Here is a 27,047-nt window from a genome sequence, read left to right as displayed (position 1 = left end):
ACGATCAGATGCATGTGTCGTCACATCATAGCAACACCATCAGGCGCATGCATCGTCTGCTTAGGTTGCTTAAGCAGCTTAAGCTTAGGCTGCTTAGGTTGCGTTTAAAGGCTGCTAACAAAAAAGCTATGAGATTACCAGCTGTGCAGTTTTGCTAAATTGGTTCAGCTGTCTACTAATTTATAAAAATATTTTGTCAAAGTGAAATTTTGTTGCAGTTGGCCTTTAAAAAGCGTGTTGCCCTCGCAAAGTTTTTAAATATACTTTGTTCACGTCACTTACTGTGCTGACTCGGCAGTTCTGGCATTCTGATATAGAAGGAATGTAAAACATCCATTTGGTATTTCAGTGAAAATTGCTGAACACACCCCAAAACTTTCATACAAACATTTGAGAAAACATTCTTTTTTTTTTTTTTTTCAAAGATCATTTGTGCATTGGCCGCACCTGCCTTGCCTAAGCATGCATCTTGTCATCCATGGCTGCACTGTCTCAGCATGGTATTGATGTAGCACACGGCAGCATATCAAATTCCTCTTTGGTCGGTTCATTGATTCTACATCTGACAGTTTGTTAGAGGGAAGCTTGCCCATTAAGTGTTGGTATCATCATGAAATTCCTATCCGGGTGTCCCACGCCATATCCCATTGTCTTTTACGTTGCTTTTTGTTGCACTTTCATACAGCGGCCAGTCATTAGGCCCTGTGTGTACGTGTTGAGGCAACACCTCTTTTTGCCAACAGGGCCTGCCACTGTACACAACCCTGAGTATGTATGCATCGCTCGGAGACTTTCTATGCTTCATATGTACATTTGTGCAGGAAGTTTTCGGCAAACTTGCACCTCCTGAAATATAAGTGGGCGCTCTTGATCGTAACATTTCATTAGCATTATACACGAAAACCCCAGTTAACTTTTCATAATGAAACTATGCACTTAGTGCAAAGTCAGGGCGAATCTGAGGACAGCTTCACTTTTCAACCACTCGCTTCTGCTAAACCAGATTCCAGTGGCTCCAGCTTCATGCTTGCATGCATTGATGATGAATGAGTAGCAATATGCTAGAGCAAAGGCATCCCAAAGTCATCACATATCTGTTTCTCAGAGGAACACTTATTTACATTTGATCCGTGTATGAGCTGCACTAATCAGCTTTGGAATGAAATTTAAAAAAAAAAATGTGCTGCCCTTACAAGAGAATGTGTGGTAGTTGGTCATGGCCTTTTACGTGCATATTAAGGTAATTTAGGTTCACATTCAACTTCTGGCTGCAGTTGTTGATGCCTTTTGGCTCTGTGACACAGGATACCCACTTGGAAGGGACGCATCCGGTGCTGATGTCCTCCAGGCTGTCAGGGGCTATGTGACCTATTTTTTCTCCTGCCGCTACTGTGCTGTCCACTTCAGCACCATGGCAAAGAATTTGGACTCCGAGGTTCAAACATCGCAGGATGCTGTGCTCTGGCTCTGGCGAGCACATAACAAAGTCAACGCACGGCTGGCTGGGGACATGTCGGAGGACCCGCTGCACCCTAAGCAGCCCTTCCCTCCACCTACACTATGCAGCGACTGCCGCGAGGGCACCCGGTGGAATGAGCAGCACTCACTCAGCTTCTTACTGCACTTCTACGCACCTGATGGCCTAGTGCCTGTCGGTATGTCTCCCTTAATTCCATTCGTCCTGGGGCTGCTTGTTTTTGTCCTGATGGTCGCCATCTGTGCAAGGCGCAGGCTCTGCCTGGCTCTCTGGAAAGCACTACACAGGTGGCACAGGCTGCCTACACGGTACTCTTCATATGCTGCGCGACTAGCTTAGCTGCTGCAGGATGCATCTGAAAGCCCCTTTTTTTTGGTACACCAGAATTTAGAATGTCATTACCAACCCAATGTCCTGCCCCAAGGCCTGTAGAGAAGGCATCCACCTTCTTTGGGCAGACTTATGTGCTTAAACATGCGTACTTAAGGGTGTTTGTCATATTTGCCCTTAACAAATGTGAACTACATGCAGTCTAATGTAAGCATGTGAGAACACATTGCCTATACTTCCACACTGTGATATACTGCTCAAACACTTGTGCATAAGAAATGTTGAGCTCCTCTGTCCTCTTAGAAAATAACAGAATGTTTATGTAGAAGAAATAATTTTCGGTAATTATTCTGGAAGTCTTTGCCAGTGCATAATTACCTCATGTAGGTTTACTACAGGCACCTCAGTCAGTTCTTCTCATTGTTATTGTCATTGCAGCTTATGTCTTATAAGTAATCTGCATCATGCTTCTACAGTATTCTTTGACGTTAGCCTTGCTGTACCTTTACATAATGCATTATTTTGTCTGATCAAGACTGCAGAAGAGCATGGCATACATACTTTTTGTATAATCCTTTAGTGATTGCCTTCCTCAAGCCCTATCATTGTTGCATTACAGAGCAACTACTGTATAGATTCGTGTAAGGGCTGCACCCCCAACTTGGCTGCCCAAAATTTGGAAAGAGAATTTTCCAATGGAGAAGACATTGTGCTTGGTGCCTCGATGCTGCATGTGCACATCGGCGAATTTTCGTGCGTTGTGTGCTTTTGTGTGCCGCTACTAGGTGGCGTGAGCTGTGCGTGGACCTCTGATCCAATGGTACATCCAGGGATCCGGGCCGTACACAAGTCTCCGGCTACGCTGGCATCATTTTAACTAAAAGCTTTGATCCCATATAAGGGCCGCACCTTGTCAGAATTGTGAGAAAAAAAAAAAGTATGGTCCTTACACAAGTCTATACGGTATCCTTTTCTCTTTTTCGCATACTTTATTCCTTAGTTAAGATTTATAGCACAGGTGTCTAATTAGGCTATCTGTGGTTTTTTTAACATTCAAAGGCACATTCACTGGATGAGTCAAAGCTCTGCATTGCTTCAGTTAGTTACACATTTTGTCCTTATCTGGTTGACCAAGCTCAATTAAATGTAATTTTCTTCCTCTGAACAAATGAATTGCATTCTTACAACAGGAACAGTGGACAAATTGTTGTAAAGGCATTTCTATTAAATATAATATGTAGCATTCTGACCTCCTCTGCTGGAAACAAATAAGCTGAACATACAAAGGATGAGTGTTATAAACAAAAAAATATTGTGCATCAAATTGCAGTTTTGAGTGTAATTTAAAGGGCCCATCCCCAGGCTTCATTGGATATTTTGGTTATATGCTGGAAGTTGTAAAGTGCCATCCAGGGAATGTTGCCGCAAGTTAAAAATGGTTTTGTAAGGGCAGAGAGAGAAGCAAATAAAATGTGAGGCGATTGTTCAAGGCGGTGAGCTACCCACTTCGAAGCTCACGCTCTCTCCTGTCAGTACCACGAACTGCATGTGCAAGTGATAATCATCTCCTGGATTCTCCAATATCTTTTTTTTTTCATCACATTTGCATCAGCGGTTTTGCAGACTCTGCCTATCATGGAAGGGTGACTGATTCGGCTAGTTGATTTGTCTTGGTAAGAGCCAGCAGCAGTGCATACTTGAGAGGTTCAAATGAAATGCAGCATTAGTAAGGGAACAGGTGAACTGGGATGTCAACAGGACAAAGACGAGTGTTCATCTTTGTCATGCTTACATCCTAGTCCACCTGTTCACTTAGTAATAGTGCATTTCACTTGAACCTCTCAAGTTTGCACTGCTGCTGTCTATTTTTGCCCTGCAAGGAGTGCATGTGACACTGAGACAACCGTCTATAATGTTGCTTCTGGCAGGAATGGGGGCTCCTCTGAGAAGCCTAAGGGGACCTGAACTTTTGTTGGAATTTACAGCTGTTTTCACTGCATCATTTATGCACTGTGCATGTCTGCTTGTCTGTCTGCTATGCTTAAAGCTGGTGAGGAGCCCTTTAAAGTTAAAAACTACACTCATACAAAGCTTGAACCCCTTAGCTGTGAATTACATATTTGTGCAGAATGTTTTATTCATATTGTATTTTTCTGCATTGCTTTCACTGATCCCTACACATTGTACACAGTGGTGCACATTCTTTAAGGAAATGCTTGTGCCATTATCTTTGTTGCTTTGAGTGGGCAGTTAATAGAAATCTAAATTTAAGTGAGGTTTGTAGATTAGAACTCTGCAAATTCAAATGAATCAGTTTTTTTTTTGTGACCAGGGGCTTGGGGTGGTGACACAACTTTGTAATTCTCACTCCTGCTTCCCATGATGTCAACTTTTGGCAGCATCTGTTTGGCAGTAGTTAATTGCAGAGGATCCTCTAACTTCTCAAGATCCTACAGATTTCAACATACATGCAATCAAAGTTGTCGTGAGAAGGCACTGTTGTTCCACTTACTTCTTTAACATGTCGTTTTATGCATTGAAGCCCAAATATAAATGGGATACCCATCTATTTTGTTGCACGCTTTGGCAAAGAATATCTAAAAACTGGTGTCTTCCTGAAAATTCATTCCAAGTGGATAAGCCTTGGGAACTCACTGACTGCAATTCATTAATTGCAGTAATATGTGCCATAAAGTGATAAATTAAGAAGTTCAGAAGTGAATCTTGTCAGTTAGTCGATTATGTACTTCTGTTTCTTGCGGAAGTAATGTCCGCTTCCTCGAGTAATCCAGCTCCATGACTAAAATTATGCTATGTGACACAGATTTTTTCTTCAAATTCTGTATTGTATGTATAAAAAAAAAAGCAGGGTATATAGGTATGGTGTATGCAGTAGAACCTCGTTGATACGTTCCTGTTACGTGCATTTTCTCGGCACCAACATTCGCAATAGATAATAATTTTAAAAATGACCCAATAGAGTTGGGCTCATTTTTTGCCGGCTCATATGTTCTCGGAAAACACGATCTTTCGGCACCAACTTTCAGTACGTCGCCAAACTGCAATCGTATGATGCGTTTTCCAGCCTCTAGATCCCACGTAAACAAGAAAATGCGCGAAACGCTCGCGATTGAGAACAGTACATAGGTGCCCACTACGGCAGCTTCACCGCAACACTCGCCCGCTTGCGTCATGTGAAAACACAGGCACCCACTCAGTTTCTCATTTCGGTACCAGCAAATCTTCTCCGGGGTCGTCGCACGCGGCTTTCACAGCTATCACCGCCAATCCTATTGCGATAAGCATCTTCGCTTGTCGATTTCACAGTGTGTGGTGCCGTCAGAAGCATAGTTCAGCATGCTTTTATTACACGATCACCGAAGCTCGCTGCCGTTCTGTGTTGCAGACTGCGATCGTATACGTCTTCTGGCCGCTAGATTCCATGTGAACAAGAAAAGGCGCAAAGCTCGCACGCAGCCAAGAACAGCCTCACGTGAAAATGATGGCGCGCGCGGTTTCTTGTTCCAGTGCCAGCAAATCTCTGCTTGGGTCGTCGCACGCCGCATTCCCAGCTATCGCCGCCAAACCAACTGCGATAAGCATCTTCACCTACCTGTTTTATAGCGCGTAATGCATAGTGCCATTGGTAGCGTACTGCGCGCTTTTAGTAGGCGCTAATCCAAACGCGCGGCCGTTCCCTGCTGCATGCGGCACGATGTGGGCATCACGTTATGCTTCGGCGGCATCCGGCGTCACCCACCAGCCTGGTTTCATCTGTTTTCGGTCGCCCTCTTAAAACATCACGCTATACGAAAAAAAAAAATTGTCTTGGGCCGCCGGAGCACCACCAGCTTGACGCGCGTCCGTGTCTCGTGCCGCAACGATCCACGCGACGCTTCGCATTATGCAAAATGTCAACAGTAGTTGAATCTGACAAATTTTTTTAGTTACTTCGGATCGTACGTTCTCCCGGTCAGTATGTTTTTCTCGCGGTGTTTTTTTTTTTTTTTCAGAACGTATGAATGAGGTTTTACTACTGTTCGTTTTTTTTTTTCGATATTCTATCTTCATATCTTTCCTTCTTTCATTTTTAGTGAGGCTAATAGCACTACTACATAAGTGTTCACTGCCTATTTGTTAGAACATTGGCTGGTTTTGCTGATGGTCATGACCAACTGTTAAGTTTATCACATTTCTTTAAATGTCGCAAGCCCTGAAAAGTGGGCATAGCAAACAATATGGTCTGTGTTCCTTCTGATCTATACGTAATATATTTTCTGGTTGTGTGTAATATGTAGTGAAATTTCAGTTTGATTTTAAGTGAATATTGCTGAGTGATTGCAAAAAAAAAAGCATGAATGTTGAATTAGGTATAGCCGACTTTTCTTGTAATGTGCAGAAACAATCAATGAACAAGTACAAGTAATACTTAAAGAAAAAATTCCTGCCCCATGTGCTGTCCAGAGAGCATTAAAAGCAGGGTTTCTTTTTTTTTTTGTAGCATCTATTTAACAAGTATGAAGCTTTAGTAGCTTTAATTATTTACACAGCTGCAAGCTGACACCAAAACACTGGCTTAATAAATCACACTTTTTTGTTTAGAGGCGTCATTAATGTCACATTCTACTCGTACATTTAATTCTCCCAAGATACCTTACAAACCTTCTATGCACTAGTGTAATGCCTGTAAAAGGAGGAAAACATTAGTGTGAAGTAATTTTCTCCGAAATCCCTGTCCAAGATTAAATAGTTCCCAAACATTACCCCGAACATGCCTTCTTTCCTTTAAAATTTATACGTAAACTTGGTGCAACATAGTTTCTTGCAGGAAGAACACATCTGAATAACACTTTTGAGCATTTTTACTGGAATTTGAAACAAAAAGAGAAAAAGAATGAAAGAAAAGCCAAAACGCATGACCACTTATTCTGAATCGAAGTTTTTGATGGAATGTATGCATGCTTTAAAAGAACATCTTGCGGGGCTAGTTGACCCATGATTGTCATAGGAAATTGCTGTATGAATAGGAAAGGAAGCCATGTAAATGATTGCATGGCAACACGAGCTGACTGGCAAAAGCATTGAAGGGGCTAATGTGCTTGCTCAGTCTGTGGCCTGACCTGTAAGTGTGAAGCACAATTTCACAGGATTTCAATCCTAGGAAAAAGCAGTGACACTTATGCACAGGAAGTTTTGAAAGTTTATTTTATCGAGGAAAGTGGAAATGCTTGTGTGAGCAACGCAACTATATAGCTGTTTGATTTCAAAATATCCTTCCTAGAAGCTATATAAGATATAGATAAAATATGTGTATATTTCAATTCTGTATAGTTGCCATTTGTTGTCAGCACATGTGCTGTGTAAGTTAAACTACTATATAAGCATGTTTTTTTCACTTGAATAAAATCAGTTAGTCCGCACTTAGGGTTTCCATGTGTCTCTTTGTGGGGCTCCTTTGATTCATTCGCTCAGTAATTTCCTATGATAATCGGTGCACAATTTTATGCAACCATGGACAGCAAGGAAAAAAAAAAAGGACATGAAAAAAAAAAGCGACGAGGCAACGCTGTAACACCACCACTATTCAAGGAAAACTCGCCATATGTTTGATAAAATGATAATATGAACACATTTCAAATTCCTTGAATTGTGTTGGTATTATAGTTTTCCTGCCATGTGGTCCCCCTTTCTTTTGTGACCTTTATTGTTGTCTGCTTTCCATGATGTTATATATTACATGTCGATTATAATAAAAACATTAGCTGCAAGTTAGCATGTTGTCTATTTATGTTCTTCTTAGTCCAATTCTTGCTTTCTTGTCAAGGCACCAGCTTTCTATGCTAGTCCAAGCAAAGTCATTACTTTTGGCAGGGCAAGTGTGCCCAAGTATTCAAAATTCCAAGTGTGGGTTCCTTTTGCCTTTTAAATGGTCAGGTTAATAGTGTTGAATGAACGTTATGAAGGTATTTTTTTTTTAGTGAGGGTAGATTTCTTTTATTGTAGATCTAAAATCTTCAGAACATTAAAAAGTTACATTGAAGTGAGAAAAAAAGGAAAAAAGGTTTTATGATACATTGTTTTTCAAAGTATAAATACACTGTAATAAGTAGTACGTACTAGGAAAGTAAAATTTGCACATGCTATTTTAATCTTCAAAATACAGTAAACACTCATTAACTTAAACTCTGATATCTCGAAATAATATTTAAGTTGAAATTTTTTCCTGGCTTGGTGTCAACTCCACGTATTTTTTGCCTCTTATTGGTGCATATAGAACTACATACTATTACCTATATTACAATTACAATTAGATTACATTTATACCTATACACATCAATATGTTAGCAAAAATTGACCCTGTCAGTGCCTTGAGCTGCCGGTCTGTAGATGCAACAAAACTGAACTTTCTTTTGAAATCCTCTTGGAGTCGTGATTTACAACAAGAAAGGTGCAGTGTTTATTTGTCTGACTAACATGGCTGCCGATACGGATAGAGGTACAGTGAAACCTCGTTAAACCGTAGTCGGCCGGAGCTCGGAAAAAGTACGTATTAAACAGTAGTACTGTTTAAGCGAAATAGCATGAGATCGCCCACGGACCTGTCGAGAACGGAACTCAGAGTGAAATGAAAGAGGAAATAAACATGCAGTATTTATTCACTTCACACAGCAAAAGTGTTATTTTCGTTTGACGCCGCAGTAGCCTAGCACGACGACAGCGGCCTCAAACTTGCTGAAGCTGCGTGCCAGCTTCTCAGCCAGCCCTCCTTCTCTCAGCAAACACTCGCACGGCAGATTCCTCGTTGGCGTTACGTATTCTCCGTGCACGCGCGCAGTAGTGCTGCATAAGTCCCGGGGCGCCTTTTTCATTGCCGGGTGCCGGAGTTCGGAAAACTTTTCGTTTGGAATAGTTACGTTATCGCGCCCCTGTTCTCCTTGCGACGATCGCATTCACGAGGCTGACGTAACGCGCAGCTTCTGCCACTGACAGACCTGAATAGCCCCTGCTGTCGCTTTCCGTGTCATCCTCATCACTGTCGCTAGTTGACACTTCGGCAACAACAGCGGCAACGATGGTGAAAAGTCAAACCTCGTAGCCGACATCTCTTCGCGGTCGCAGCAGCGCTGCCGAGCAACTTCGCATTCCAAATGCCACACACTGTAGTCAACAGCAGATCCATGTCGCGGGCCAGCGCCGACTTCTTCGTGTCACGTTCGGTAGCACGGACGATGTCCAATTTTTCTTCCATGCTGAGCACCCGGCGTCTTTTTTATCCTAGCTTCGGCATGACGCGCGTCCTCGCTTGCACGACGCAACAACGCTCTCTGGCACGGCGTCCATGCGGCGTCGAAATGATGTTGATGTTGATGCGGCTTCACGTGCAAACGCACAGAGCGCTTGGAGGCCGTTGTACCGATCTCCGAGGCTTGTTGTTCTGCCGGGCCGCCCGATGGAGACTACGCACCGCCGTGCTTGCGCGACGAAAAGTGGAAACGCTACGTTTTAACCGATGCGTACGCAATAAGCTGGTACGGTTTATGCGGATACAAAATACATTATGTTCAATGGCCGCTGAGTCGGGGAATTGACTTTACTACTTTTAAACCGAAACTACTGTTTAAGCGGGTACGGTTTAACGAGGTTTTACTGTACTGTGAACGGTCAGGGCCTATGACAGAACTTGGGCCACGAGAAAAACAAAACTGCCTTGATGTTTATGACAGTGCAACAGAGCACAAAAAAGAAGAATGTGTAGGCGAGCTGTCAGGCATTATAAAAAATGAAATCTTGTTTATTTGTTGTTATCCAGTAGAAAAAAAAAAGAGCAAAAGTCAGGACATTTGGCTCTCCCGACTGGGACACTTGCTCTTCTAGAAGTCTGGGCTGTCTTGCTAAATTTGGGATGGTTGGCAACACTAGGTGGATATGGATTGCTGTATGCAGTCAGCAGGCTGAATCGTGCCCACTTCTGTGCTAGACTAAGTGTATAGAGACTGGAAAAGCCTTTCTAGTGTCTGGATCACAAAGGAAAAGTGTAATAGTTCTCAATCTTCTGGGTAGGTGGTGCTGCTACTGGCTGGCTCAATCAACTCGGGTACTTGCGTGCGCGGTCCTACAGTACTGAAACTCGCTGGAAGTGTGCTTTCTTTTATTTTGCTTTTGGCACGCTGTTTTTTTTTCTGTTTTTTCCCCCGAATGGCCCTGTCAGCCACGCGAGCTTGCGGCAAGAGCAAATTCTGGCTTCGACAGAGAAGTACGTGAACATTGCTTACTGTATCCGCAGTTGTGGTCCTCCTGATCACTGAAAATAAGTCACGGAGGTTTATATTTGTTCATAATAGCCCACAGGTGATTTTGATTCTTCCTGACCCATACCAAGAAATCGGTAGCATGCATTCTGTCAACACTATTGGAGTGCCCCAAAATGAAAGCTGCTTCGGAGGAGTGCGAATTACGGAAGAGCCTAGATTGAAAACAATGTAAGTAAGCTGAAACAAGTAAACTGAAATTGGGCCAAGCGCAATGGCACAACGGATGCTAACCGCGTACCTCGAAGACCTCTTCTTTTGGCGTAGGCAGTACCAAAGCTTTTCACTGGGCTGGTCGAGTGTGCTGAAACATTGTTGCAACTTGAACATTAAACAGTAGGCAAGAACTCAGCATATACAATATCTTTATTGTGCAAGTTTTCACAAAACATAAACTCTCCACAGTGAACTCGACAACATGTCACTCTCACTGGCACTGCCTCTAATCTTTCAAAGCTTTTGCTTTTGTCTCCGCAAGTTTCTAGATTTGTTGAAACCTTTGGCAAGGAAATGCAGCCTCTTAAGCGTATAAAACTTAATTATGTTTGCTGTCATTTTGTGGCCATAGTCTGGGCAGCCAACCATTTTGAGTTCATTTCCTTGAATAAAGCTAAGAAAACAAGTCACACTCTTGGCATGTAGCTTGCTTCTGCTAAAGAAAACAGTAAATGCTATTTCAAGTTCTGCCACAAGTAGTTCAAGTGGCTTGGATGGGTAAATCAAGCCGCCATGGTCAAACTCTTTAGTTAACGGAGCATTATCAATCGACACGCCCTGAACAGGAAGAATGCAGAGTGAAGACGTACAATGAGGACATGAAATTCTCTTCAGCGACTTCCGCACAATGTATCCAGCTATTTAATGAATTAATCGGCTGTCACTCTTTTTCTTTGCGTAGCCCTTGCGGACAAGTAAAAAGCTGTGCTTCTTCATCATAACTGTGGCATCTTCTAAGTTCCCTTTATCTAACAGCCTATCAACCAGTTCTCTTATTTGAGCAGCTTTCTTTTTTACATGTGTCACATGGCTCGGACAGTGTGATAAGTTCAGGCTGTGAATTTCCACTTCTGGGTGAAATCACTAAGCTGTAGAAGCTGAGGTTGTTCACAGTGATCAAAAACTGCTCTGGCGGGGTGTGATCATTTCATCCAAATGATTGGCGCACAATCACAAACATGTTCTCTACTTTGTCTTGACTGAGATTTGCAGTAAGTACTTAAGCATGGAAGTCACATAATCCAGAAAAGACCGTGCTCTTCAGTGTTACGCGGAGTGCAAGGGCAGGCCCTGTACACAAAAAACCACCACCATGCTTTGCTGCGTACTTCTACGACTCGCTTAAAAAATAATAAAATCTTCGAGAAAGTCCGCACTTTTTTACTTGGATTGAAGACCTTTGACTGGTGTTTGCGATGACATGACAAAAATTAACTTTTCCATAAGCCTTACAAAGTGCTCTGTTGGCCCTGTTGTACGGAACTTTTTCTGAAGATCACTCTTGTAGAAGAAAAGTCCTTTCAGGACCTTCTTGCTGAAAAGCTGGAATGCTAGGTTGGCACAAATTTTTTTAAACGCATTTGGCTCTACATGTGGTAAAGTAATATGTGGCATGAGCTTCTGTGTAACGGTCTCCCTATCAGTCTTCCAAGGCTCTTGGATGGGACCTATGGAGACATGACCTTGTGGTATCTGTAATCCTTTTGAAACAAAGCCATTCTGCGCACATTTAAAGAGATGAAAGTCAGAAATCATGTGAAGGTGTCTTGCTGCGTCAACAGGATGAGGAGCCTTGCATGTGATTCCCACGGATGATGCGGCAACCAGCGAGAAAATTATGTAAATGGAAGCAGGCAAGCAAAACATCAATAGTTTTATGAAGATGTATGCAATGAGGCAACTTACCCTTTATCCCAAGCAGCTTCCAAAGACTATTGTCCCATGGTGCACCATTGCTCGTCCAATAATCGATGCGAAGACCAGATCTTTTGGCCATTATCATCACTTCAAGTAGTAACTTGGACAGGAGCGGTGCCTTCTCCTTGCCTCTAGAACAAAATATGCCGAGTATATGGGTCCATTCTCCTGAGAAAAAAAAGAATAAAAAATAAAAAAAGCAATTATTGCAGGTTAAAGACAGAGGAAGGCATTTAGTTTCATAGATGCAGAAATAACGGGTGCATGAAGACCAAATCATTGCTACTCTTAAAGGGCCCCTCACCAGGCCCCATAGCACATTTCGGTTATATGCTGGAAGTTATGTGGCCTCTAAGGAGCGTTCTGCAGCAAAATTTTTTCAAATCCGCTCATTAATAGCCGAGATAGAAATATTTCAGTGCCGTGAACCCATGATTTCAGAAAGCGAGCTCCACTGCATATCGAGACACTCTCTCCACTCGCCCGATCTAGCCCCCGCAAGCGAAATTCCTTCCCTGCGTGCTCCCATACGGGACCTCGAGGGTCGCGTGACACATACGTCACAGGTGTGCCCCACCTTCATTTTTTTTTTCTTCTTTCTTTTTTTTCCTTTGTGCGGCGCTGCGCACTTCCGCTGACAGCATTGTACCCGAGCTGTTGTGATGTCTCATTTCACGCAGCACACGATTCTGCATGCTGTGCACAAGGACACATGACTGGCAGTATAATTCAGTGCTACATGAATACTCAGGCAGAACAGGCAAATCGCAGAGCATGATCATGCGCTGGAACATGGTAGAAAATGGCACAGTTTCGGCACCTGTGCACATGACTGCATGACCGTGGGAACAAGCAGATGAAGCGGAAGTACATCTCTCTTGCTTTGGTGCGACTAACAAGACACGCAGACATTCTGTTTGTGTGTTTTATTATTTCTCTTAACTTCAGTTCGTCAATTCAAGCAACAGACCACACTTATAACAGATGTTGCCTTGAATAGTTCTTGAAGTCGCATGTCACCACTAGCGACGTCACACTGCGGATACGACTACGTAGGCGCAGGGAAACGACTACGTCACCGTTTGGCTTGGAGCGCGGTCGCCACGAGGGAAAGGGAAAATGGCGTTCAGATTGAAATTTCAGACCTTTCCACGGCGCGTAGCAATGTAATTCTTTGCAAAGAAGATCGTAAACGCGCATTGTATGCTCTGCACTTGTCAGCTCAAAATGGCCAGACCTGGTGAGAGGCCCTTTAAGCCACGTATGACATTGATGTTGTACGGTTAAAAGAAACTACTCACCTTGCAAAGGCTGGAAGATTATGACGAGTCCGTAGTCGCCCAGAGAAGGCTTGTTTTCTGGTTCTGTGAAAGAGCCGAGGTCTATGAAGCCACTTATTTTTCCTGACGCTTTCACTGCGATATTCTCAGGGAGTTTGTTTGTCAAAAATAAGTCCTCCATGGACATTGCACTCATCCATGTATTTTTTTTTTTTTTTGCTACTGTGCTGAAAACACCTTGGCGTTAAAACCAAATGTGCTTCTGAATCCTTGCATGTACTTCTCTTAGCATGACATACTTGGTAGTGCCATGATTTGATGCCTTCTAATATGCTCATAGGGCTGTGGGCTCTTCGTTCACATCAGAATTCATTTCAAAACACACAGCTTGTCATAAGCCATGCCATGGCTTGCCTTTCTGGATGCGGCTTCAAAGCAGGTTCTTACAGCTAAACACTGTTTTGGTGGCAGTCTACTAATTTTCTGTTTGAAAGCTGTGCTGGCCACGAATTCATTCAAAACTCGCAGTTTTTCTGCAGTTTCTTGGGCTTTTACAAGCATTATCTTTGTCCAGAGCAGCTGAACAGATTTCCTGGCAGCTCGCTGTCTGAATTTTGTTTTGGGTTTCTGCTTCTGGCGGCACATCTGATTTACTGTAAGTTTCCTAGTGTACTTACAACACAAACACTGTTATCCTTCAGCTGTAGTTCCAGAGCACGCATGCGAATAGTACACTGCACCAAACTTAGTGCACTGGTCAGATTTAAGGCGTTGATTATCACACCCAGGGCAAGCAACAGTGCATCAGCTTTCTTTAACACTGCGAGGCCATCACTTTTGATGGCCATGAAAAATTAATCAACCTTATGTTGTGGCAGTATATGCAGCACAGTGATCTTTCCGGCTGTTCCTGTGTCAGTTTAGAGCACACTGTAAATGCGAGGAGCTTAATAACAAGTGCATCTCCTGTTTCCACACAAACGTGCCATCTGAAGCGCAGTGCTCCAGGGTCATTTGATAGCACAATTCTGGTACAAAAAGCTGAAGGCAGTGAAACATTACTGAAGATGTGCAGGAAAGTCTTCAATGCTGGTTGTACGTCAATGCCTTTGTTGAGTTTGCAGTCAAACGTGCTTTCACGTAAAGCTTTGCGCTTCGATAATGGGGCACAGTGGTTGGCGAGATCTTTCTTTTTTTTTTTTTTTCGGAACATGCTTTGTCAGATATTTAGGTGCATCAGGGAATACAGTTGGCACAGCGTCATCAGTAAGCGCTGGCCTTTCGCGTTCAAGCTCAATAACCTCTCCATTGATCACATGCTTAAAAGTTCTCTGTATGAAGGGTTCATCAAAATGACAAGCACACACTATGCGTGTATTGTCTAGCACTTTGTCGTCTTGTTTGATGTTTCTGGCCCATTCTTGCAAGCGAACAGCATCGGCAGGGGCTCGGAACAGTGACACCTTTTTCGCTGACGACTTGTACCCCCCCTTGCACAACGGCACAAAGCACGTCCTACCCTTACAGGCAGGCACGGTCACTCACATTCAACACAGACCAAAGCTGATGTTCGAAACTTCTTGATCTGACAACACAGCACCAGGAGGTCAAAGCGCACAATCACAGAAGAAGCACACTGCTAATGCACTGACTTTTTGCTAACAAATCATGTGCATGCCTACCTGAGGAAACTTGTTAGCTAACTGATGTGTTCTCTTGTTGCCAATTTTTGGCTCGGCACGAAGCATTGGTTGTGCCTCTATACAGCCAAGAACTATAGTCTATGTTGAAAAAGCCGGTCAGCATGCTGCATCATGTGTGTGCATGCCTTTTGAGCACAAGCCAAGTAAGGCGCTTTGTATTGAAGCTGCGTGGGCATTTAGGCTTAGCACTTATATGGATTCTCGATTACCACTTTAATTTGCTGCTTGAATGACAGCTAGTTGCTGCTTTTTGACATCAGAATGCTTCCACTACCACTATCGCATACCACTAGTCAGTGGTGACTAGTGGTATGTATGTGATGAGGTGCACAAAAACTCTGCATGTGCATGCTGTGTGGGTAGCAGCAGCATTGATGCCACAGTATCTCTTGAGTTGCGTTAAAAGGAAGTTTGATGAGATTCATAAAAGTGTTGTACCACCATTACCAGCTGTGAATTTCAAGGTGCGTGATGTGACTGTGTATGAACTGTGAAGGCCATTTTATGTGGTTAACTATTGAGTAGTATGAATTATTTGTGAGACCCACTGTGGTAGCTTAGGGGCTGTGGCATTATGTTGCTGAACTAGAAGTCGGTGGTTTGATCCCTACTGCAGTGGCGGCCATATTTCAATGGGGACAAAATGGAAAAATGCTTGTTTACTTATATTTAGGTGCACGTTAAAGAACCCCAAGTGGTCAGAATTTATCTGGAGGCCTCCACTATGGCGTGCCTCATAATAAAATAATGTTTTTGGATTGTGAAAATCCCAGAAGTTAATCTAACTTTTATTTACGTGATATAAATACTGTGAATTCAAGAGTTCAATCAAATTATCGGTCAATTAGTATTTGACTTGAATTTGAAATTAAAATATTCGTGTAATTCTGGAATCCACCCCACGCAGAGTGTGCGATAGCTGGCAACTACACTAATGAATCAACACTGCTTCTAGAGAAACGGTGTTCAGATTGAGAATCTAATGTTGCATGCTCAAGATGGGCCTTTCAGAATTGGTAGCGCAGCAGCTCATACACCTGCATTGTGATGTTATTGCCTGTGAGTATTCTGTAAATGGGCACCTCAGGAGATTCAGCTGCTTAGTATTGTGCCGTCTTATTAAATGAATGCCATTGGACTTGTAACTGGTGCTCAGTGAACCTTGTGGTGCCAGTAGGCACAGCTTGACATCAATTTTTCCTCATCAGAAATGCATAAGTGAGAAAGAATACCCACTAATATTTAAGCTAGTCAGAACTACTCCCCTGCTAATGCATAGAAACCTGTACATTGGGCATGCCTTGCTTATAACAGATCTGAATAGTACAACATATTGTCTTCCTCTGCCTAGTGCTATTGGTGTTGGGCTGCTTTGCACGATGTTACGGGATCGAATCCCAGGCACGGCGGCTGCATTTTGATGGGGGCGAAATGTGAAAACACCCGTGGTACTTCGATTTAGGGGCATGTTCACCAACTCAGGTGGTCAAAATTTCTGGAGTTCCCCACTACGATGTGCCTCATAATCAGATCATGGTTTTGGTACGTAAAACCTCATAATTTAATTAATTTGATTTCAATCCTCTGCCTAGCATGTGTCGACATACCACATACCATTTTCTCAAAGCCTCGCTACTCTTGGCTCGCTTGCAGCTCAGTTGTTGTTGAGTCAGTGCAAGTCAGTGCAAGTATAAAGTGGAGTATGCCTGGTGCATGGGTAGTGAAAAGTTTGAAAATAGACTGATGGATAATTGCTAAGGATGGGGTGCAGGAGAGAGCATGAAGCTAAATTTTATTGCTTGCGGTGTCTCAATATCAGTTGTTGCACCTTGTTGAAAGAACTCTACCGAATATCATACTGTGCCTCAGAATTGCCAGCTGAGAAGAAACTTCCCAATGGTGTGGAAAGGTGTGGGGTTTAAGGCTGTTTTGGTCTGGGTGATCAGATAAAATAGAGAAAGTTAGGTGACCATTTACCTATAACAAACCCAAAGAAGGAGTGCAGCTTCTCCAAAATAGTGCCCTCAACAAGTGCAGTACTTCAAACAGCATATTAAATATCCAGCTTATTTGAACTGTACTGTCATTTTAACTGTATGTACTTGTCACTCCTAGAATATCACTAAGTGATGGACGTCGTAGCTTTTACACTGCTTTTACTGTCTGTAATGAGATGTGCATCTAAATAGGTATGCCATTTCTGGCCACCTCAGAATCTAACAAGCAAAAAACTTGTCAAGAGACTTACAAATGAGAAAATTTGAATCGTATTACTATACTCTAGAAAAAAAGCATAAACAAACCCAATTCCAAGGAAACTGCGAGAAGTAAATGGAGAATCGTACCATTGACTCGATCAAAACAAGCCCAAATCTACTCATAATAAGTTGGAACTGGCCACCTGGCTTTTACACCACTCCTGTCAATTTTGTAGGGTTACATATCATGGCATATTAATTTATAGCAGTTCTGCTACTATTCCAGGGGCCTGTCTCACTTAAGAAACTCAATTTTTTGAGCGTTAGGCACATTTTACAAAATGTGCTTAAGGCTGATGCTTATCGACTGTGATGTGAACAGGATTGTTCATATCTGAAGATAAGTGATCAAAGTTGGTGATGTGAAATTGTGATGTGTTGCTGAAAAATTTACACCGCTAGCTAGGAGAAGCTGCAATAGGATTATGGTGTTGCTTTTGTTGAAAAAACTGAATGCTGCATATAGCTCTTGCATATAGCTCTGGTCATGAGATTAATTTCATGCTCATTTCTTGTGCACGCTCAGTGCTGCTCCTATGGCAAGCACACAGTTGTCAACTTGTAGGCCATGGTAAACTGAAACGCACTACACATTGTTTTTGTTTTCTATGCAGACTCTTCTTCCAGAGCTTACTCTTTACTGTTCAATTATAGGGACACTAAATGCAAATACTAAGTCGACGTGGACTGTTTAATTACCATTGCAGAGAGCTCGTAGCACTTGTTTCGTGCCAAGAAAGGACTTAGTTTACAGAAAAATTGCACCTGAAGGGTCCGAATATATTTATCCCAATTCAAATCTCCCATCACCCAACAGGGGAGTGGTGACGTTGCATATGCCATCACTGCCCTTTGCTGCTGTCGGTGAGTGAAATAACGTGAAAGACGGCACTTACAGTTATTTGCACAAAACTCTAATGTGCGGCCATGGCAAAACCAAGCCAAGACAGAGCGGTGGATTCACCATTGCAGCTGCTTTTGGTCAAGTGATGTGGACCGTTTGGGCGCCCTGAGACATTACATGGATGTCGAATTCTCTGCTACTTGCAGTTTGCATGAGTTTTGGGAGCCAGGAAACCAGTGGAGCAGTGCGCGATAACGAAACTACTGAAACACGAAAGTGTGGGCAGCGCAGAGCCGAGCGAAAACGAAAACTTTCGACTGCCCATGTTGTCGAGAATAATGTCAACAAGTTTTTTTTTTTCCAAGAATGATATGGAACTGAACAAGTAGCATTTTCTTTCATCTTATATTGCAATACAATGATGTTTTTATAACGAGTGGTTGAGTGCCAGTGACAGAATTTAAATGAGGAGTGTGTTCGTTATCGGGCAAGTACTTGAATGTCCTAGGGGAGTCTCTGATCATGTCCTGCATTTACCTTAATGTCTCAACTACTAAGACTCTGTTCATGATAATATTGACACCTTAGAGATTCTCGAGCACTGGTCTATCACTTTAATCTTGAATTAATATTTGCCTTTATTGTCCCTTTAAGAGAATATGATGTATGTTTCAACTGCCATACTTATAGGGAATATTCTGTGCACTGAAGGCTCAGTTCACATTTGCTGCATAAATTTGAGATCCGCCACAGCCTGCTCAAGTAATTCTGTAACTGGTGTGGCCTACCACCATTGACTGTTTCTTTAACTTCTGAAATATTTGCTCACGTGTTCTCATACAGACCATGCAGTATGCAAAATTTGTGCAACCGAAAATTGTTGCGTATATGTGTATTGAAACTGGGATTATGCAAATTTTTGTGCACCAATCAGTTTCTCCAAATGCTGATGCATTCAAATGTTTAATGGGCCTTGTGTAACAATATCATTGTTGCAGAATATATTTGCTGAAATGCTGTGATCTTCAGAAGCTACACCAAGTTAATGGTTTTGGCCAAACAGGATTGCTGTGCTAAATCTAGCTGATATTTGAATTTTTATGTTTGATAGATGCAAGTCCTAAGCAAAACTTAATGGGCTCTCTTAAAGCCAAAATTATGGTTAAGCATACTGCTGCTAGGTGTACGAGTATGACAAATGTGCCAAAATATGAAGATAGCCATAGAACATTAACCCACCAATCCAGGTTTTTCAGTCTTATACCTAGATATATATGACATCTAGACATTTCAGTAGGACACTGTGGCCTGAGGATTACAATTTCACATGCTATGCTTTTGTTGAGTGGCTTTCAGTGCACACTTTCCATTCATAAACTTACCAGCAAGCTTACTTCTGTGGCATGTCAATATTCTCTTTCTCATGCAGTTATCAAGTAATAAAATAATTTCCCCTCCCACGTCCAGTTTCTATCGCTATCCTCTTAGGGATATATCCATTTTCTGCAAATAAAGATACCTGGAAGATATCCGTTCGGTCCACTTGGGGTATCTTCTTCTGGGTGTCTCAGTTAGCAGCAAGTTAAGATAAAGCAGGTGGTAAATTAGTAAAATTGTCCAATTCATTTCAAGAGTTGCTTGTTTAGTTACCCTTAAATTGTGCCTGTATAAGGAGGAAAGGAAAATTGGCATTTATCAGTTGATCCAATGAACTGCTTGTTGAGGCTGGGGGATTTCCTTTAATGTGAAGTACCTTGTAGCAAATGAAGGTTGACTACCTAATATTTGTAGGAACAGTTATAAAACCTCCCTTCTGGGTTGCAATGCATAAGCCGTGATTAAGCAACATCTAACTGTTCAACTGTTTGACATATGGTGTGGCACTGCAGTAGACCTTTTAAGTTTTCCTAGTCAGGAATAATTTTTTCTTTTTTTGTGTGTGCTTGCTTTGATAGGCTTGGCTGCTCTTTGGTACCAGGCCATGATGTATACTTCAGCTTCTTGCTAAGATACATTCAGATGTTTTCCTTTAATCCTTGCTTGTTCTATGCCCTGAGGCTGAGTACGTGTGTATATCTTACAAAGCTTTCTTATTCATGTTACCATGTCTGAATTAAGTGTGAGAAGTACCACATTTAAGTCATAATCGCGCAATGTTTGGCATTTGTGCAGGACATTTTGTCTATATTTAGCAGAATTATATGAGCAACATGATCCAGGCTGGCTTTTCTCATTTATCTTGTTCCATGAAACTGAAGCCAGTCCACTCCCTTAAGTGGCAGTGCTCTTAAAGCTGCCTTATTTCATGTTTAGGACTGACACTAATGAACTTAGCAAATGTACGTAAGACCTTCCATCAATGAACAAAGAAGTGAATCCTGGTGGCAATAGAGAAACTTCGTGTACAGCTGTAGACATTTTATTCCTGGAAGGCCAATGCAGTGTGCAAGTTTCATGAGATGAGCAGTCATAGAAGCATGCTGTCTGGTACTGCAGGTCCACTAACAGAGCAGGCTACATTATTCCTACGGTGTGCCCAAAACCATGTTCTCAGCTTTCTCTATACACCTGTTGTCAGAATGGTTGGACTAATGTGACAAGAAGCATTGGCAGTGTGATGAAGGAGTTTAAAATGCATTAGTTACCCAGTTGTGTATAAAATAGAGGTGCCTGGACCAAGTATCATGTATTTATCTTTGGGAGGAACAAGTGATAGATCATTATGTGTAAAGGCTGGGCTTATTCTGTGCTTTTGGTGTTTGCCCTGCTTATTACTTTGATGCCTTGCCTGTTCACGTCACCCTTTGACACTGAACTATGTGCTTACTTTTGTGTGTTGTCTTATCCTGTGCTTTGTGCTTTAGCATTGTGAAAACGTTTGCTGCTTTGCAAATAAGACTGTCTGCTAAAGAAGGTGCATCATGCTTTTAGTACAGAAACTAGAGCTTTGGCACAAATAACCCTAAGTTATATTCGTGTATAAACCAGCATAGAAGTGTTAAATTTTGTTTCCCTTCCTGAGGATGGCATCCGAACAAACATGATGCTTGTGGAATTTCAAGACTCATTTGAATGTTATTAAAGAAATTCAAGAGAAGGTATCAGGAATTCTGTTGTGAGGGAAGGCATAGGAGCAAATAAGAAAGCCTGTTTTCACAAGCATTCCAACTTTGTTATTATCAGTGAGTGCACATTACAAATCTACCTATATAATTTGTACTAAAGACTTGCACTGATAAGAATGATATTACCATTTTTGCAGGCTCCAGCTATCCACCTCTGAAACTTAAGTTACCTATTGAGACATCAAAACTAACTCGGTGTTGGCTTCAGCTCTCACAGCTGCTAGGACTTGCAGGCTTCCCTTTAATATGCAGCACTTAATTGTGAATGTCATTTTTTCAATGTCATTTTTATGAAGCAAACACTTCAAAAATTTTACTGGGTTCAGACTTTTTCAATTAGTGAATATTGCATGTGCCATTAAATTGACATTGAAAGTGTTGGCTAGACTAGGCTGAAACAAAGAAAAGACCTGCAGACTGCTTCCCAGGCTCAAAATGAGAAAAGTAAGGGAAAAATGAGGACACTAACACATCCTGCTAATGTAGTCACATTATGCTGTTAGTCATTTGGTTCTGTCTTGTTCAGTTTACGTGGAGAGGGAAGAAGGCCATATTTCAATATGATAGACTCCTGAATGTAAAAATAACCAATGCAATGGTGCAGTTCCATTTAGGGAGTTATGATTAAGGGGATTTCCACTTACTGGGATTCTCCTGTAGCAAAATCTACAGCTTTAACATTTGGGCCTGAGCAAATGCAGCAATTCTTAATTGACTGATACTTCCTAGTGCCAAGACTGATCTAGTAAAGATATTGAAATTGACAAGTTGAATAAATGTGACTGTATGGTCGAATACAATTTCTTTGTAAAAGAAAGAGGCAGGGGGAGTGAGAAAATAAAATGTGACATCATAAAGAGATCTTTATTATTCTCTTTAGTTTTTAGTTTTCTTTTGCTTTCATCCTTGTGCAGTTCATGGTGAAGTATTTTGTCTGTTCTGACACATTTCGCTGTTATTTTTTGCTTCACTTACTGTTGCTCATAAATCTAGATCAATGGATATCAAATTATAGGCATGTGCGAATATTATTGCGCATTAGGTGTTGTAGGCTCAACTATCTGAAACTTCGTTACTTATTTAGGTACCTTCAGGTCAAATAGTTTTCTACAGCTTGACTAGTAGCGCAACTGAAAGACTTGTGACCATGCTACCTCTCTTCCTGCGTTTCCACAAGCTGTTGCATTGTGTGTCAAAGTTCCAGCTTCTCCTATCAAGTCTAGTAGAAGACAGTCCCTTTAACATGTCATTTTATGCTTAAGCATGGCAGTTGAGTTGTTATTAAATAGCTGTGGTAAGAGAGACTATGTGGTGATGTTAGAATATGTAAGATAAGCTGAGACCTCAGCTCTGCTTATCACTAAGTTGTGATTTGTATTGTCTATCACTTGTGTATTGCAATGTTTCACTGTGCTGTCGTTGCTTCATGCAGGGGCATTTATATAGATGGAACAGGACTTCAAAAACGATTGTTCTGATTTAAATCATTTGCTATCATTGAGCCAAGTGCAACTAATTCTGCTATTTCTGTTATTATGTGTAGCAGAAATTGAGCATGCATTAGTTATCTGGGTTTTTAATTTCCTCCATTTCATAAAATTTTGCTAATGATATCTGTTCTATAGCATCACTTCTAGTAATACTCTGGGTGCCCAAGTGTTTAATAGACTACTCATGAATCAGTCAGTTGGTTTGTCAGATGACTTAAAGCTTATAGTATATAAACGCCAAAGTAGGCTGTGTCAGAAGAAACATTATGTAATTGAGTTTACAAAATCTTCCTCTTTACTAATTATTTAGAAGGGTAAAGATGCGGAACTTGCGTATAATAAAGAAAGGGGTTATTATGGAATACAGAGCTCCAAGACACAGTGCCATGGAAATCGCAGTGCATGCTTGCGTCTCACTTGTTGTAGTGAAGTGTGTAAACGTACTGCAATTTGTTTGCACTGATAGAAGCTTCTGTAGGTAGCAAGCATGTGTGATGAGTATCAAGCACTTGCCTCTGGTGTACCAATTCAAAAGGCTGTTATGATCCTAGCTTATCCACTTTACTTATAGATCCTGATGTGAGAACATCATGTTGTTTTAACAGCTGCAGTAGGTGCCTGAAAAAAAAAATAATAAGTGACCTGTGTAACTACAGAGGAGGGGTCTAGATATATTTTTATAAGCAGTGTAATGAGTGGACATGTTTTATAGGTTTTATTGATGTACATTGGACTTAAAGAGGCCCTGAAGTGTTTCATGAAAATGAAAGGAGTAGCTATGCTTGAAATGTTAGTGAACAATATTTGTTTGGTGTTGAGCCTGATGCATCTGAATGCTGGAGGAAAGTGCCATTCTGCATGTTGGGCCTAGCCAGCTTAGTCCTTGGTGTAGCTGTCTACTTTCATGTGGCCATTTTGGGGCTGTTTATGTTCTATGTGTGTATCTCCTTTCGGAGAATGAAATTGAACCTGCTGTAAATAAGGTGAACTTTAGTCTTAATATATGCAGTATATGTACATACTTTTATGGGTGTTCATGTACATAATGTGAGGTTTTATTTCTCATTGAATGCATGTTTCCAATCTCATTGGCCCTGCATAGAGTTATGAAATAGTTGGTGTAGAGCTTTGATATCAGATAATTAAGTTGGAATACATTTCTTAAAGAGATCTAATAATTACAGTACTACAATCTGATTTATTCTGTTGTCATTATCATTGAATCAAATCAAGAACTGATTTCTATTGCTTGTGCTGGAAGAGGTTTCTCAACCAAAGAAAGGACAGACTGGCTCAGACTGTTGGTCCAATCCATTAAGAATTCCATCAAATTAATGTTCCTAAAGAAGGCAGCTACTGTGTTTCAGTTGCTTATTTCTTGTAACAGTCAGCATCCCCACCTTTTATTGATGATAATAAAGCAAGAATGTTGCTATCAACCCTTGTAATGTTTTTTACTAGTGATGATATGGCAGTCGTGTAGACTGTAACAACCAAGCATTCCACGTGTTATGAACACCTAATGTTTCTGCAGACTTGGTGCATGAAAGACGTGGAAGTGTTTCAGGGTAGTGCAGCCTGGTTGCTATAAGCATCAAGGTTAGGCCCTTTAGATGCAAATGCCTCCTACATGTAGTACATTCTCCAGAGTGGGGATACAGTTGACAGCGATGGATGGTTGCGTCCAACACTTACAGACTACATTACTTTGTCACTTGCTTTACTACTGCAGTGCATGCAACTCCTTTCTGTTGCCTTCTGCACCAGCTGGAAAAAGTTCAAAGCTTGCATTGCCACATGGCAGACAATAGAGACAGGTCACGTGTGACATGGCCTCTAAGATCATGCATGCGCTCCCGAGGAGGCCAAGCCACACATGACCACTCTGCCTTGTCTCTCGTGTGGCAGCACATACAGTGGAATTTGCCCTATAGGTGCAGCAAGCAATGGTTTGCACTGTTTGAAAACTGACCAAGTTGACCAAGTTGTAGCAATTGGTTGTGACACTCATGCAAGATGTTGCTGAGGAACAGGTTTGGACAGCAACGCTTGCACATACTGTGACAGCAGCATATTTGTGCACATGCTCACATTAAAAATCACCTTGCGTTTAGAATTGCCACTTTTTTTTTTTTTAAAGAAAACTATTCAGGGCATGGGATAACTGTTAGCAATAGATTTGTTGGCAAAATGCACTGTTGTTAATACCAGTAGGTACAGATTGCGATAAATTTTTCACTACATATACTGTACTTTCATAATAAATCATTTAGCTATAGCATCGGTGTATTGAAAGCAGTGTAAACCACAACTTAACCAATATGTTAACAGCAGTATTAAGCATGAGGCATTTGAACTAAGGGCTCTAAAGTATGAAGTCATCAGACATTTACCGAAGTTCATCGGTATAACTGTAGTGGTGATTAGTCAAGAGGATGCATCATTCATGCCTGCTTCACTGAACTGCTTCCTCTTGTAGCACCCACTAAACATGCTGTTTACATCAGCGCCTTTAGTGGACGCTACATGAGAAGGCAATTGAGTGTTAAAAAACCTTATGCCCCTGAAGCCTTTGCTTAATAAATAGCATATGGGATCTTGTGGGGGTTAAGTGGTTGCTATCTTATAGTTCTCAAGTAATCTGGCAGGTAAATTTTCACTGCAGTTTTTAGAATGCATTTATCCATAAAGACCAAAAGATGTAAAAGATGCATATCCATCTGGAGCTTGAACCGGTAGCTGGTAGCACATGCATGAAACTGGCTCTGTCCACCAGAATTCAGCCAGGTGGTAACTCAACTTGCAGTATGCACAAGTGGCAGAACTTACTGTATTAAGTGATGGTTTTTAAGCACTGGTTAAAGGGGCCCTGAACCACCCCTCGAGCTTGGAGAGTCTGCAGGTAGCATATGCTGCTGGGAACATCTCGGCCAAGTTTTGCTGTCGTACGCATTGCGTGGAGCTTGTAAGTGGAACGCGGAGTCACCTTTCTCTCAAATGCTCTCTTTTCAACAGAAACCGTCTCCTCACTCTTTTCGGAATGCTTTATTACGTAATGAAGTGGATTCCCATGCACGGCTGCTATTGGTAGCTGTGGTCGGCTTCGTAGCATAGATACTGCAGCCGCTGCGGGGTGCCGCCACGAGTCCAAGTGCACTGCGGCTCACTGAGGACAACCGCATTAAGTTTACATTTAGCGCATCGTAGGCACCAAATTCAGAAGTGTGTTGAACTGTGTGCCACGGTGACATTTAGAAGTAGTACTTCTTGTGACAAAGTATTTCTGAAATAGCTATTTTCACTTCAAATGCCTTTCTCCACTTCAATAAAAGGTGGTTCAGGGCCCCTTTAAGGGCCGATTAAGTGCTGGTTTTTATTTTTGTGTAAGTAGGCATCTGGTGTGAGAACGCGCTCTAAAATTTCATGAACACAGGCTGCTATGTCATTGTGACACTTCTGCATGGCTGCTTTTCTTTATGATGGCACTTGTGTTGCTTTGCTTCCAGCAAGTATTGGCAAAAAGCCTTTGAAGAAAAAAGAAAAGGTATCATGTTTGTCATTCATCGTTGTGTGTGTTTTGTGTGTTTTTGCTTCCTGTGAATTCGAATGCCTTCTCCCTTGTCCTCCTCAGTGTTATAGTGCAGCCTGTGTGTGCAGAACGTTGCATTCCGTTATTGCAAGGCTGATTTCCGGTGGGTTATATTCAAATAGTTCTTTTAACAGGCTAATAAACTCGTACTAATATTTTACATTTTATATACTAATAATATTTAACAGGCACAATGTGAACATGATTCTTGGCACTGTACTAGCAAGTGCATAGGCTACACAGCACCACCACAAGAATTTTACAAATTGATTTATTAGTAGCCGAGATAGAAATACTTCAGTGCCGTGAATCACGACTTCAGGAGGTGAGGGCTAGTGCCAACAAGGACACTCTCTCCACTAGCCCCGGCGAGCATCCGCAAGCGAAATTCTTTCCCTGCGTTCTGTGCATGAGAACAGCTCACGTCACACCGCACCGGCGATGTCACAGCATGACGTCGCCAGCGCATTGTTATGTCAGGCAACGTCAGTGTGGGCCGTCGCGCAGTACTTGGTGCAGGTGGGCACCACGTGGACACGTTTTCTTTTTCCTTTTCTTTTATGTGAACCTCTACAATTTTTTTTCAGCCAGATTTGCTGTATTGTGCGTCGGAGAACATCGGTGTGTGGTAAACTGCGTGATGAAAATATGGAGACTCTGGCCTTCTTTTACTTGCGAACATGACCCACGTGGTGGTTGGTCTCTGATGGATTGTGCAGTGAAGAAAT

General features: G+C 41.8%; 1 protein-coding gene and 1 pseudogene across 6 annotated transcripts in view; one reads left to right on the top strand and one right to left on the bottom strand.

Moving 5' to 3' along the window:
• Window positions 1-27,047, top strand: part of LOC139053133 (sulfhydryl oxidase 1-like) — a 140,147-nt gene that overhangs the window by 78,958 nt on the left and 34,142 nt on the right. For 5 of the 6 annotated variants that reach the window (XM_070530287.1, XM_070530284.1, XM_070530286.1 and 2 more), the window contains one exon: window positions 1,305-3,511. In XM_070530287.1, coding sequence (XP_070386388.1) covers window positions 1,305-1,816 — 512 coding nt within the window. In that variant the 3' untranslated portion in view covers window positions 1,817-3,511. Of the gene's footprint in view, window positions 1-1,304; window positions 3,512-27,047 lie in introns of those variants that run through there. The other variant, XM_070530285.1, reaches the window with a different exon arrangement.
• LOC139054928 (uncharacterized) overlaps window positions 12,309-27,047 on the bottom strand; it is a 33,150-nt pseudogene continuing 18,411 nt past the window's right edge.

The sequence above is a fragment of the Dermacentor albipictus genome, chromosome 1 (genome assembly GCF_038994185.2).
Source record: "Dermacentor albipictus isolate Rhodes 1998 colony chromosome 1, USDA_Dalb.pri_finalv2, whole genome shotgun sequence".
In the NCBI taxonomy this organism is placed as follows: Eukaryota; Metazoa; Arthropoda; class Arachnida; order Ixodida; family Ixodidae; genus Dermacentor; species Dermacentor albipictus.
Note: the sequence above shows the minus strand (reverse complement) of the source record. Positions and strands in the feature narration are given on the sequence as shown.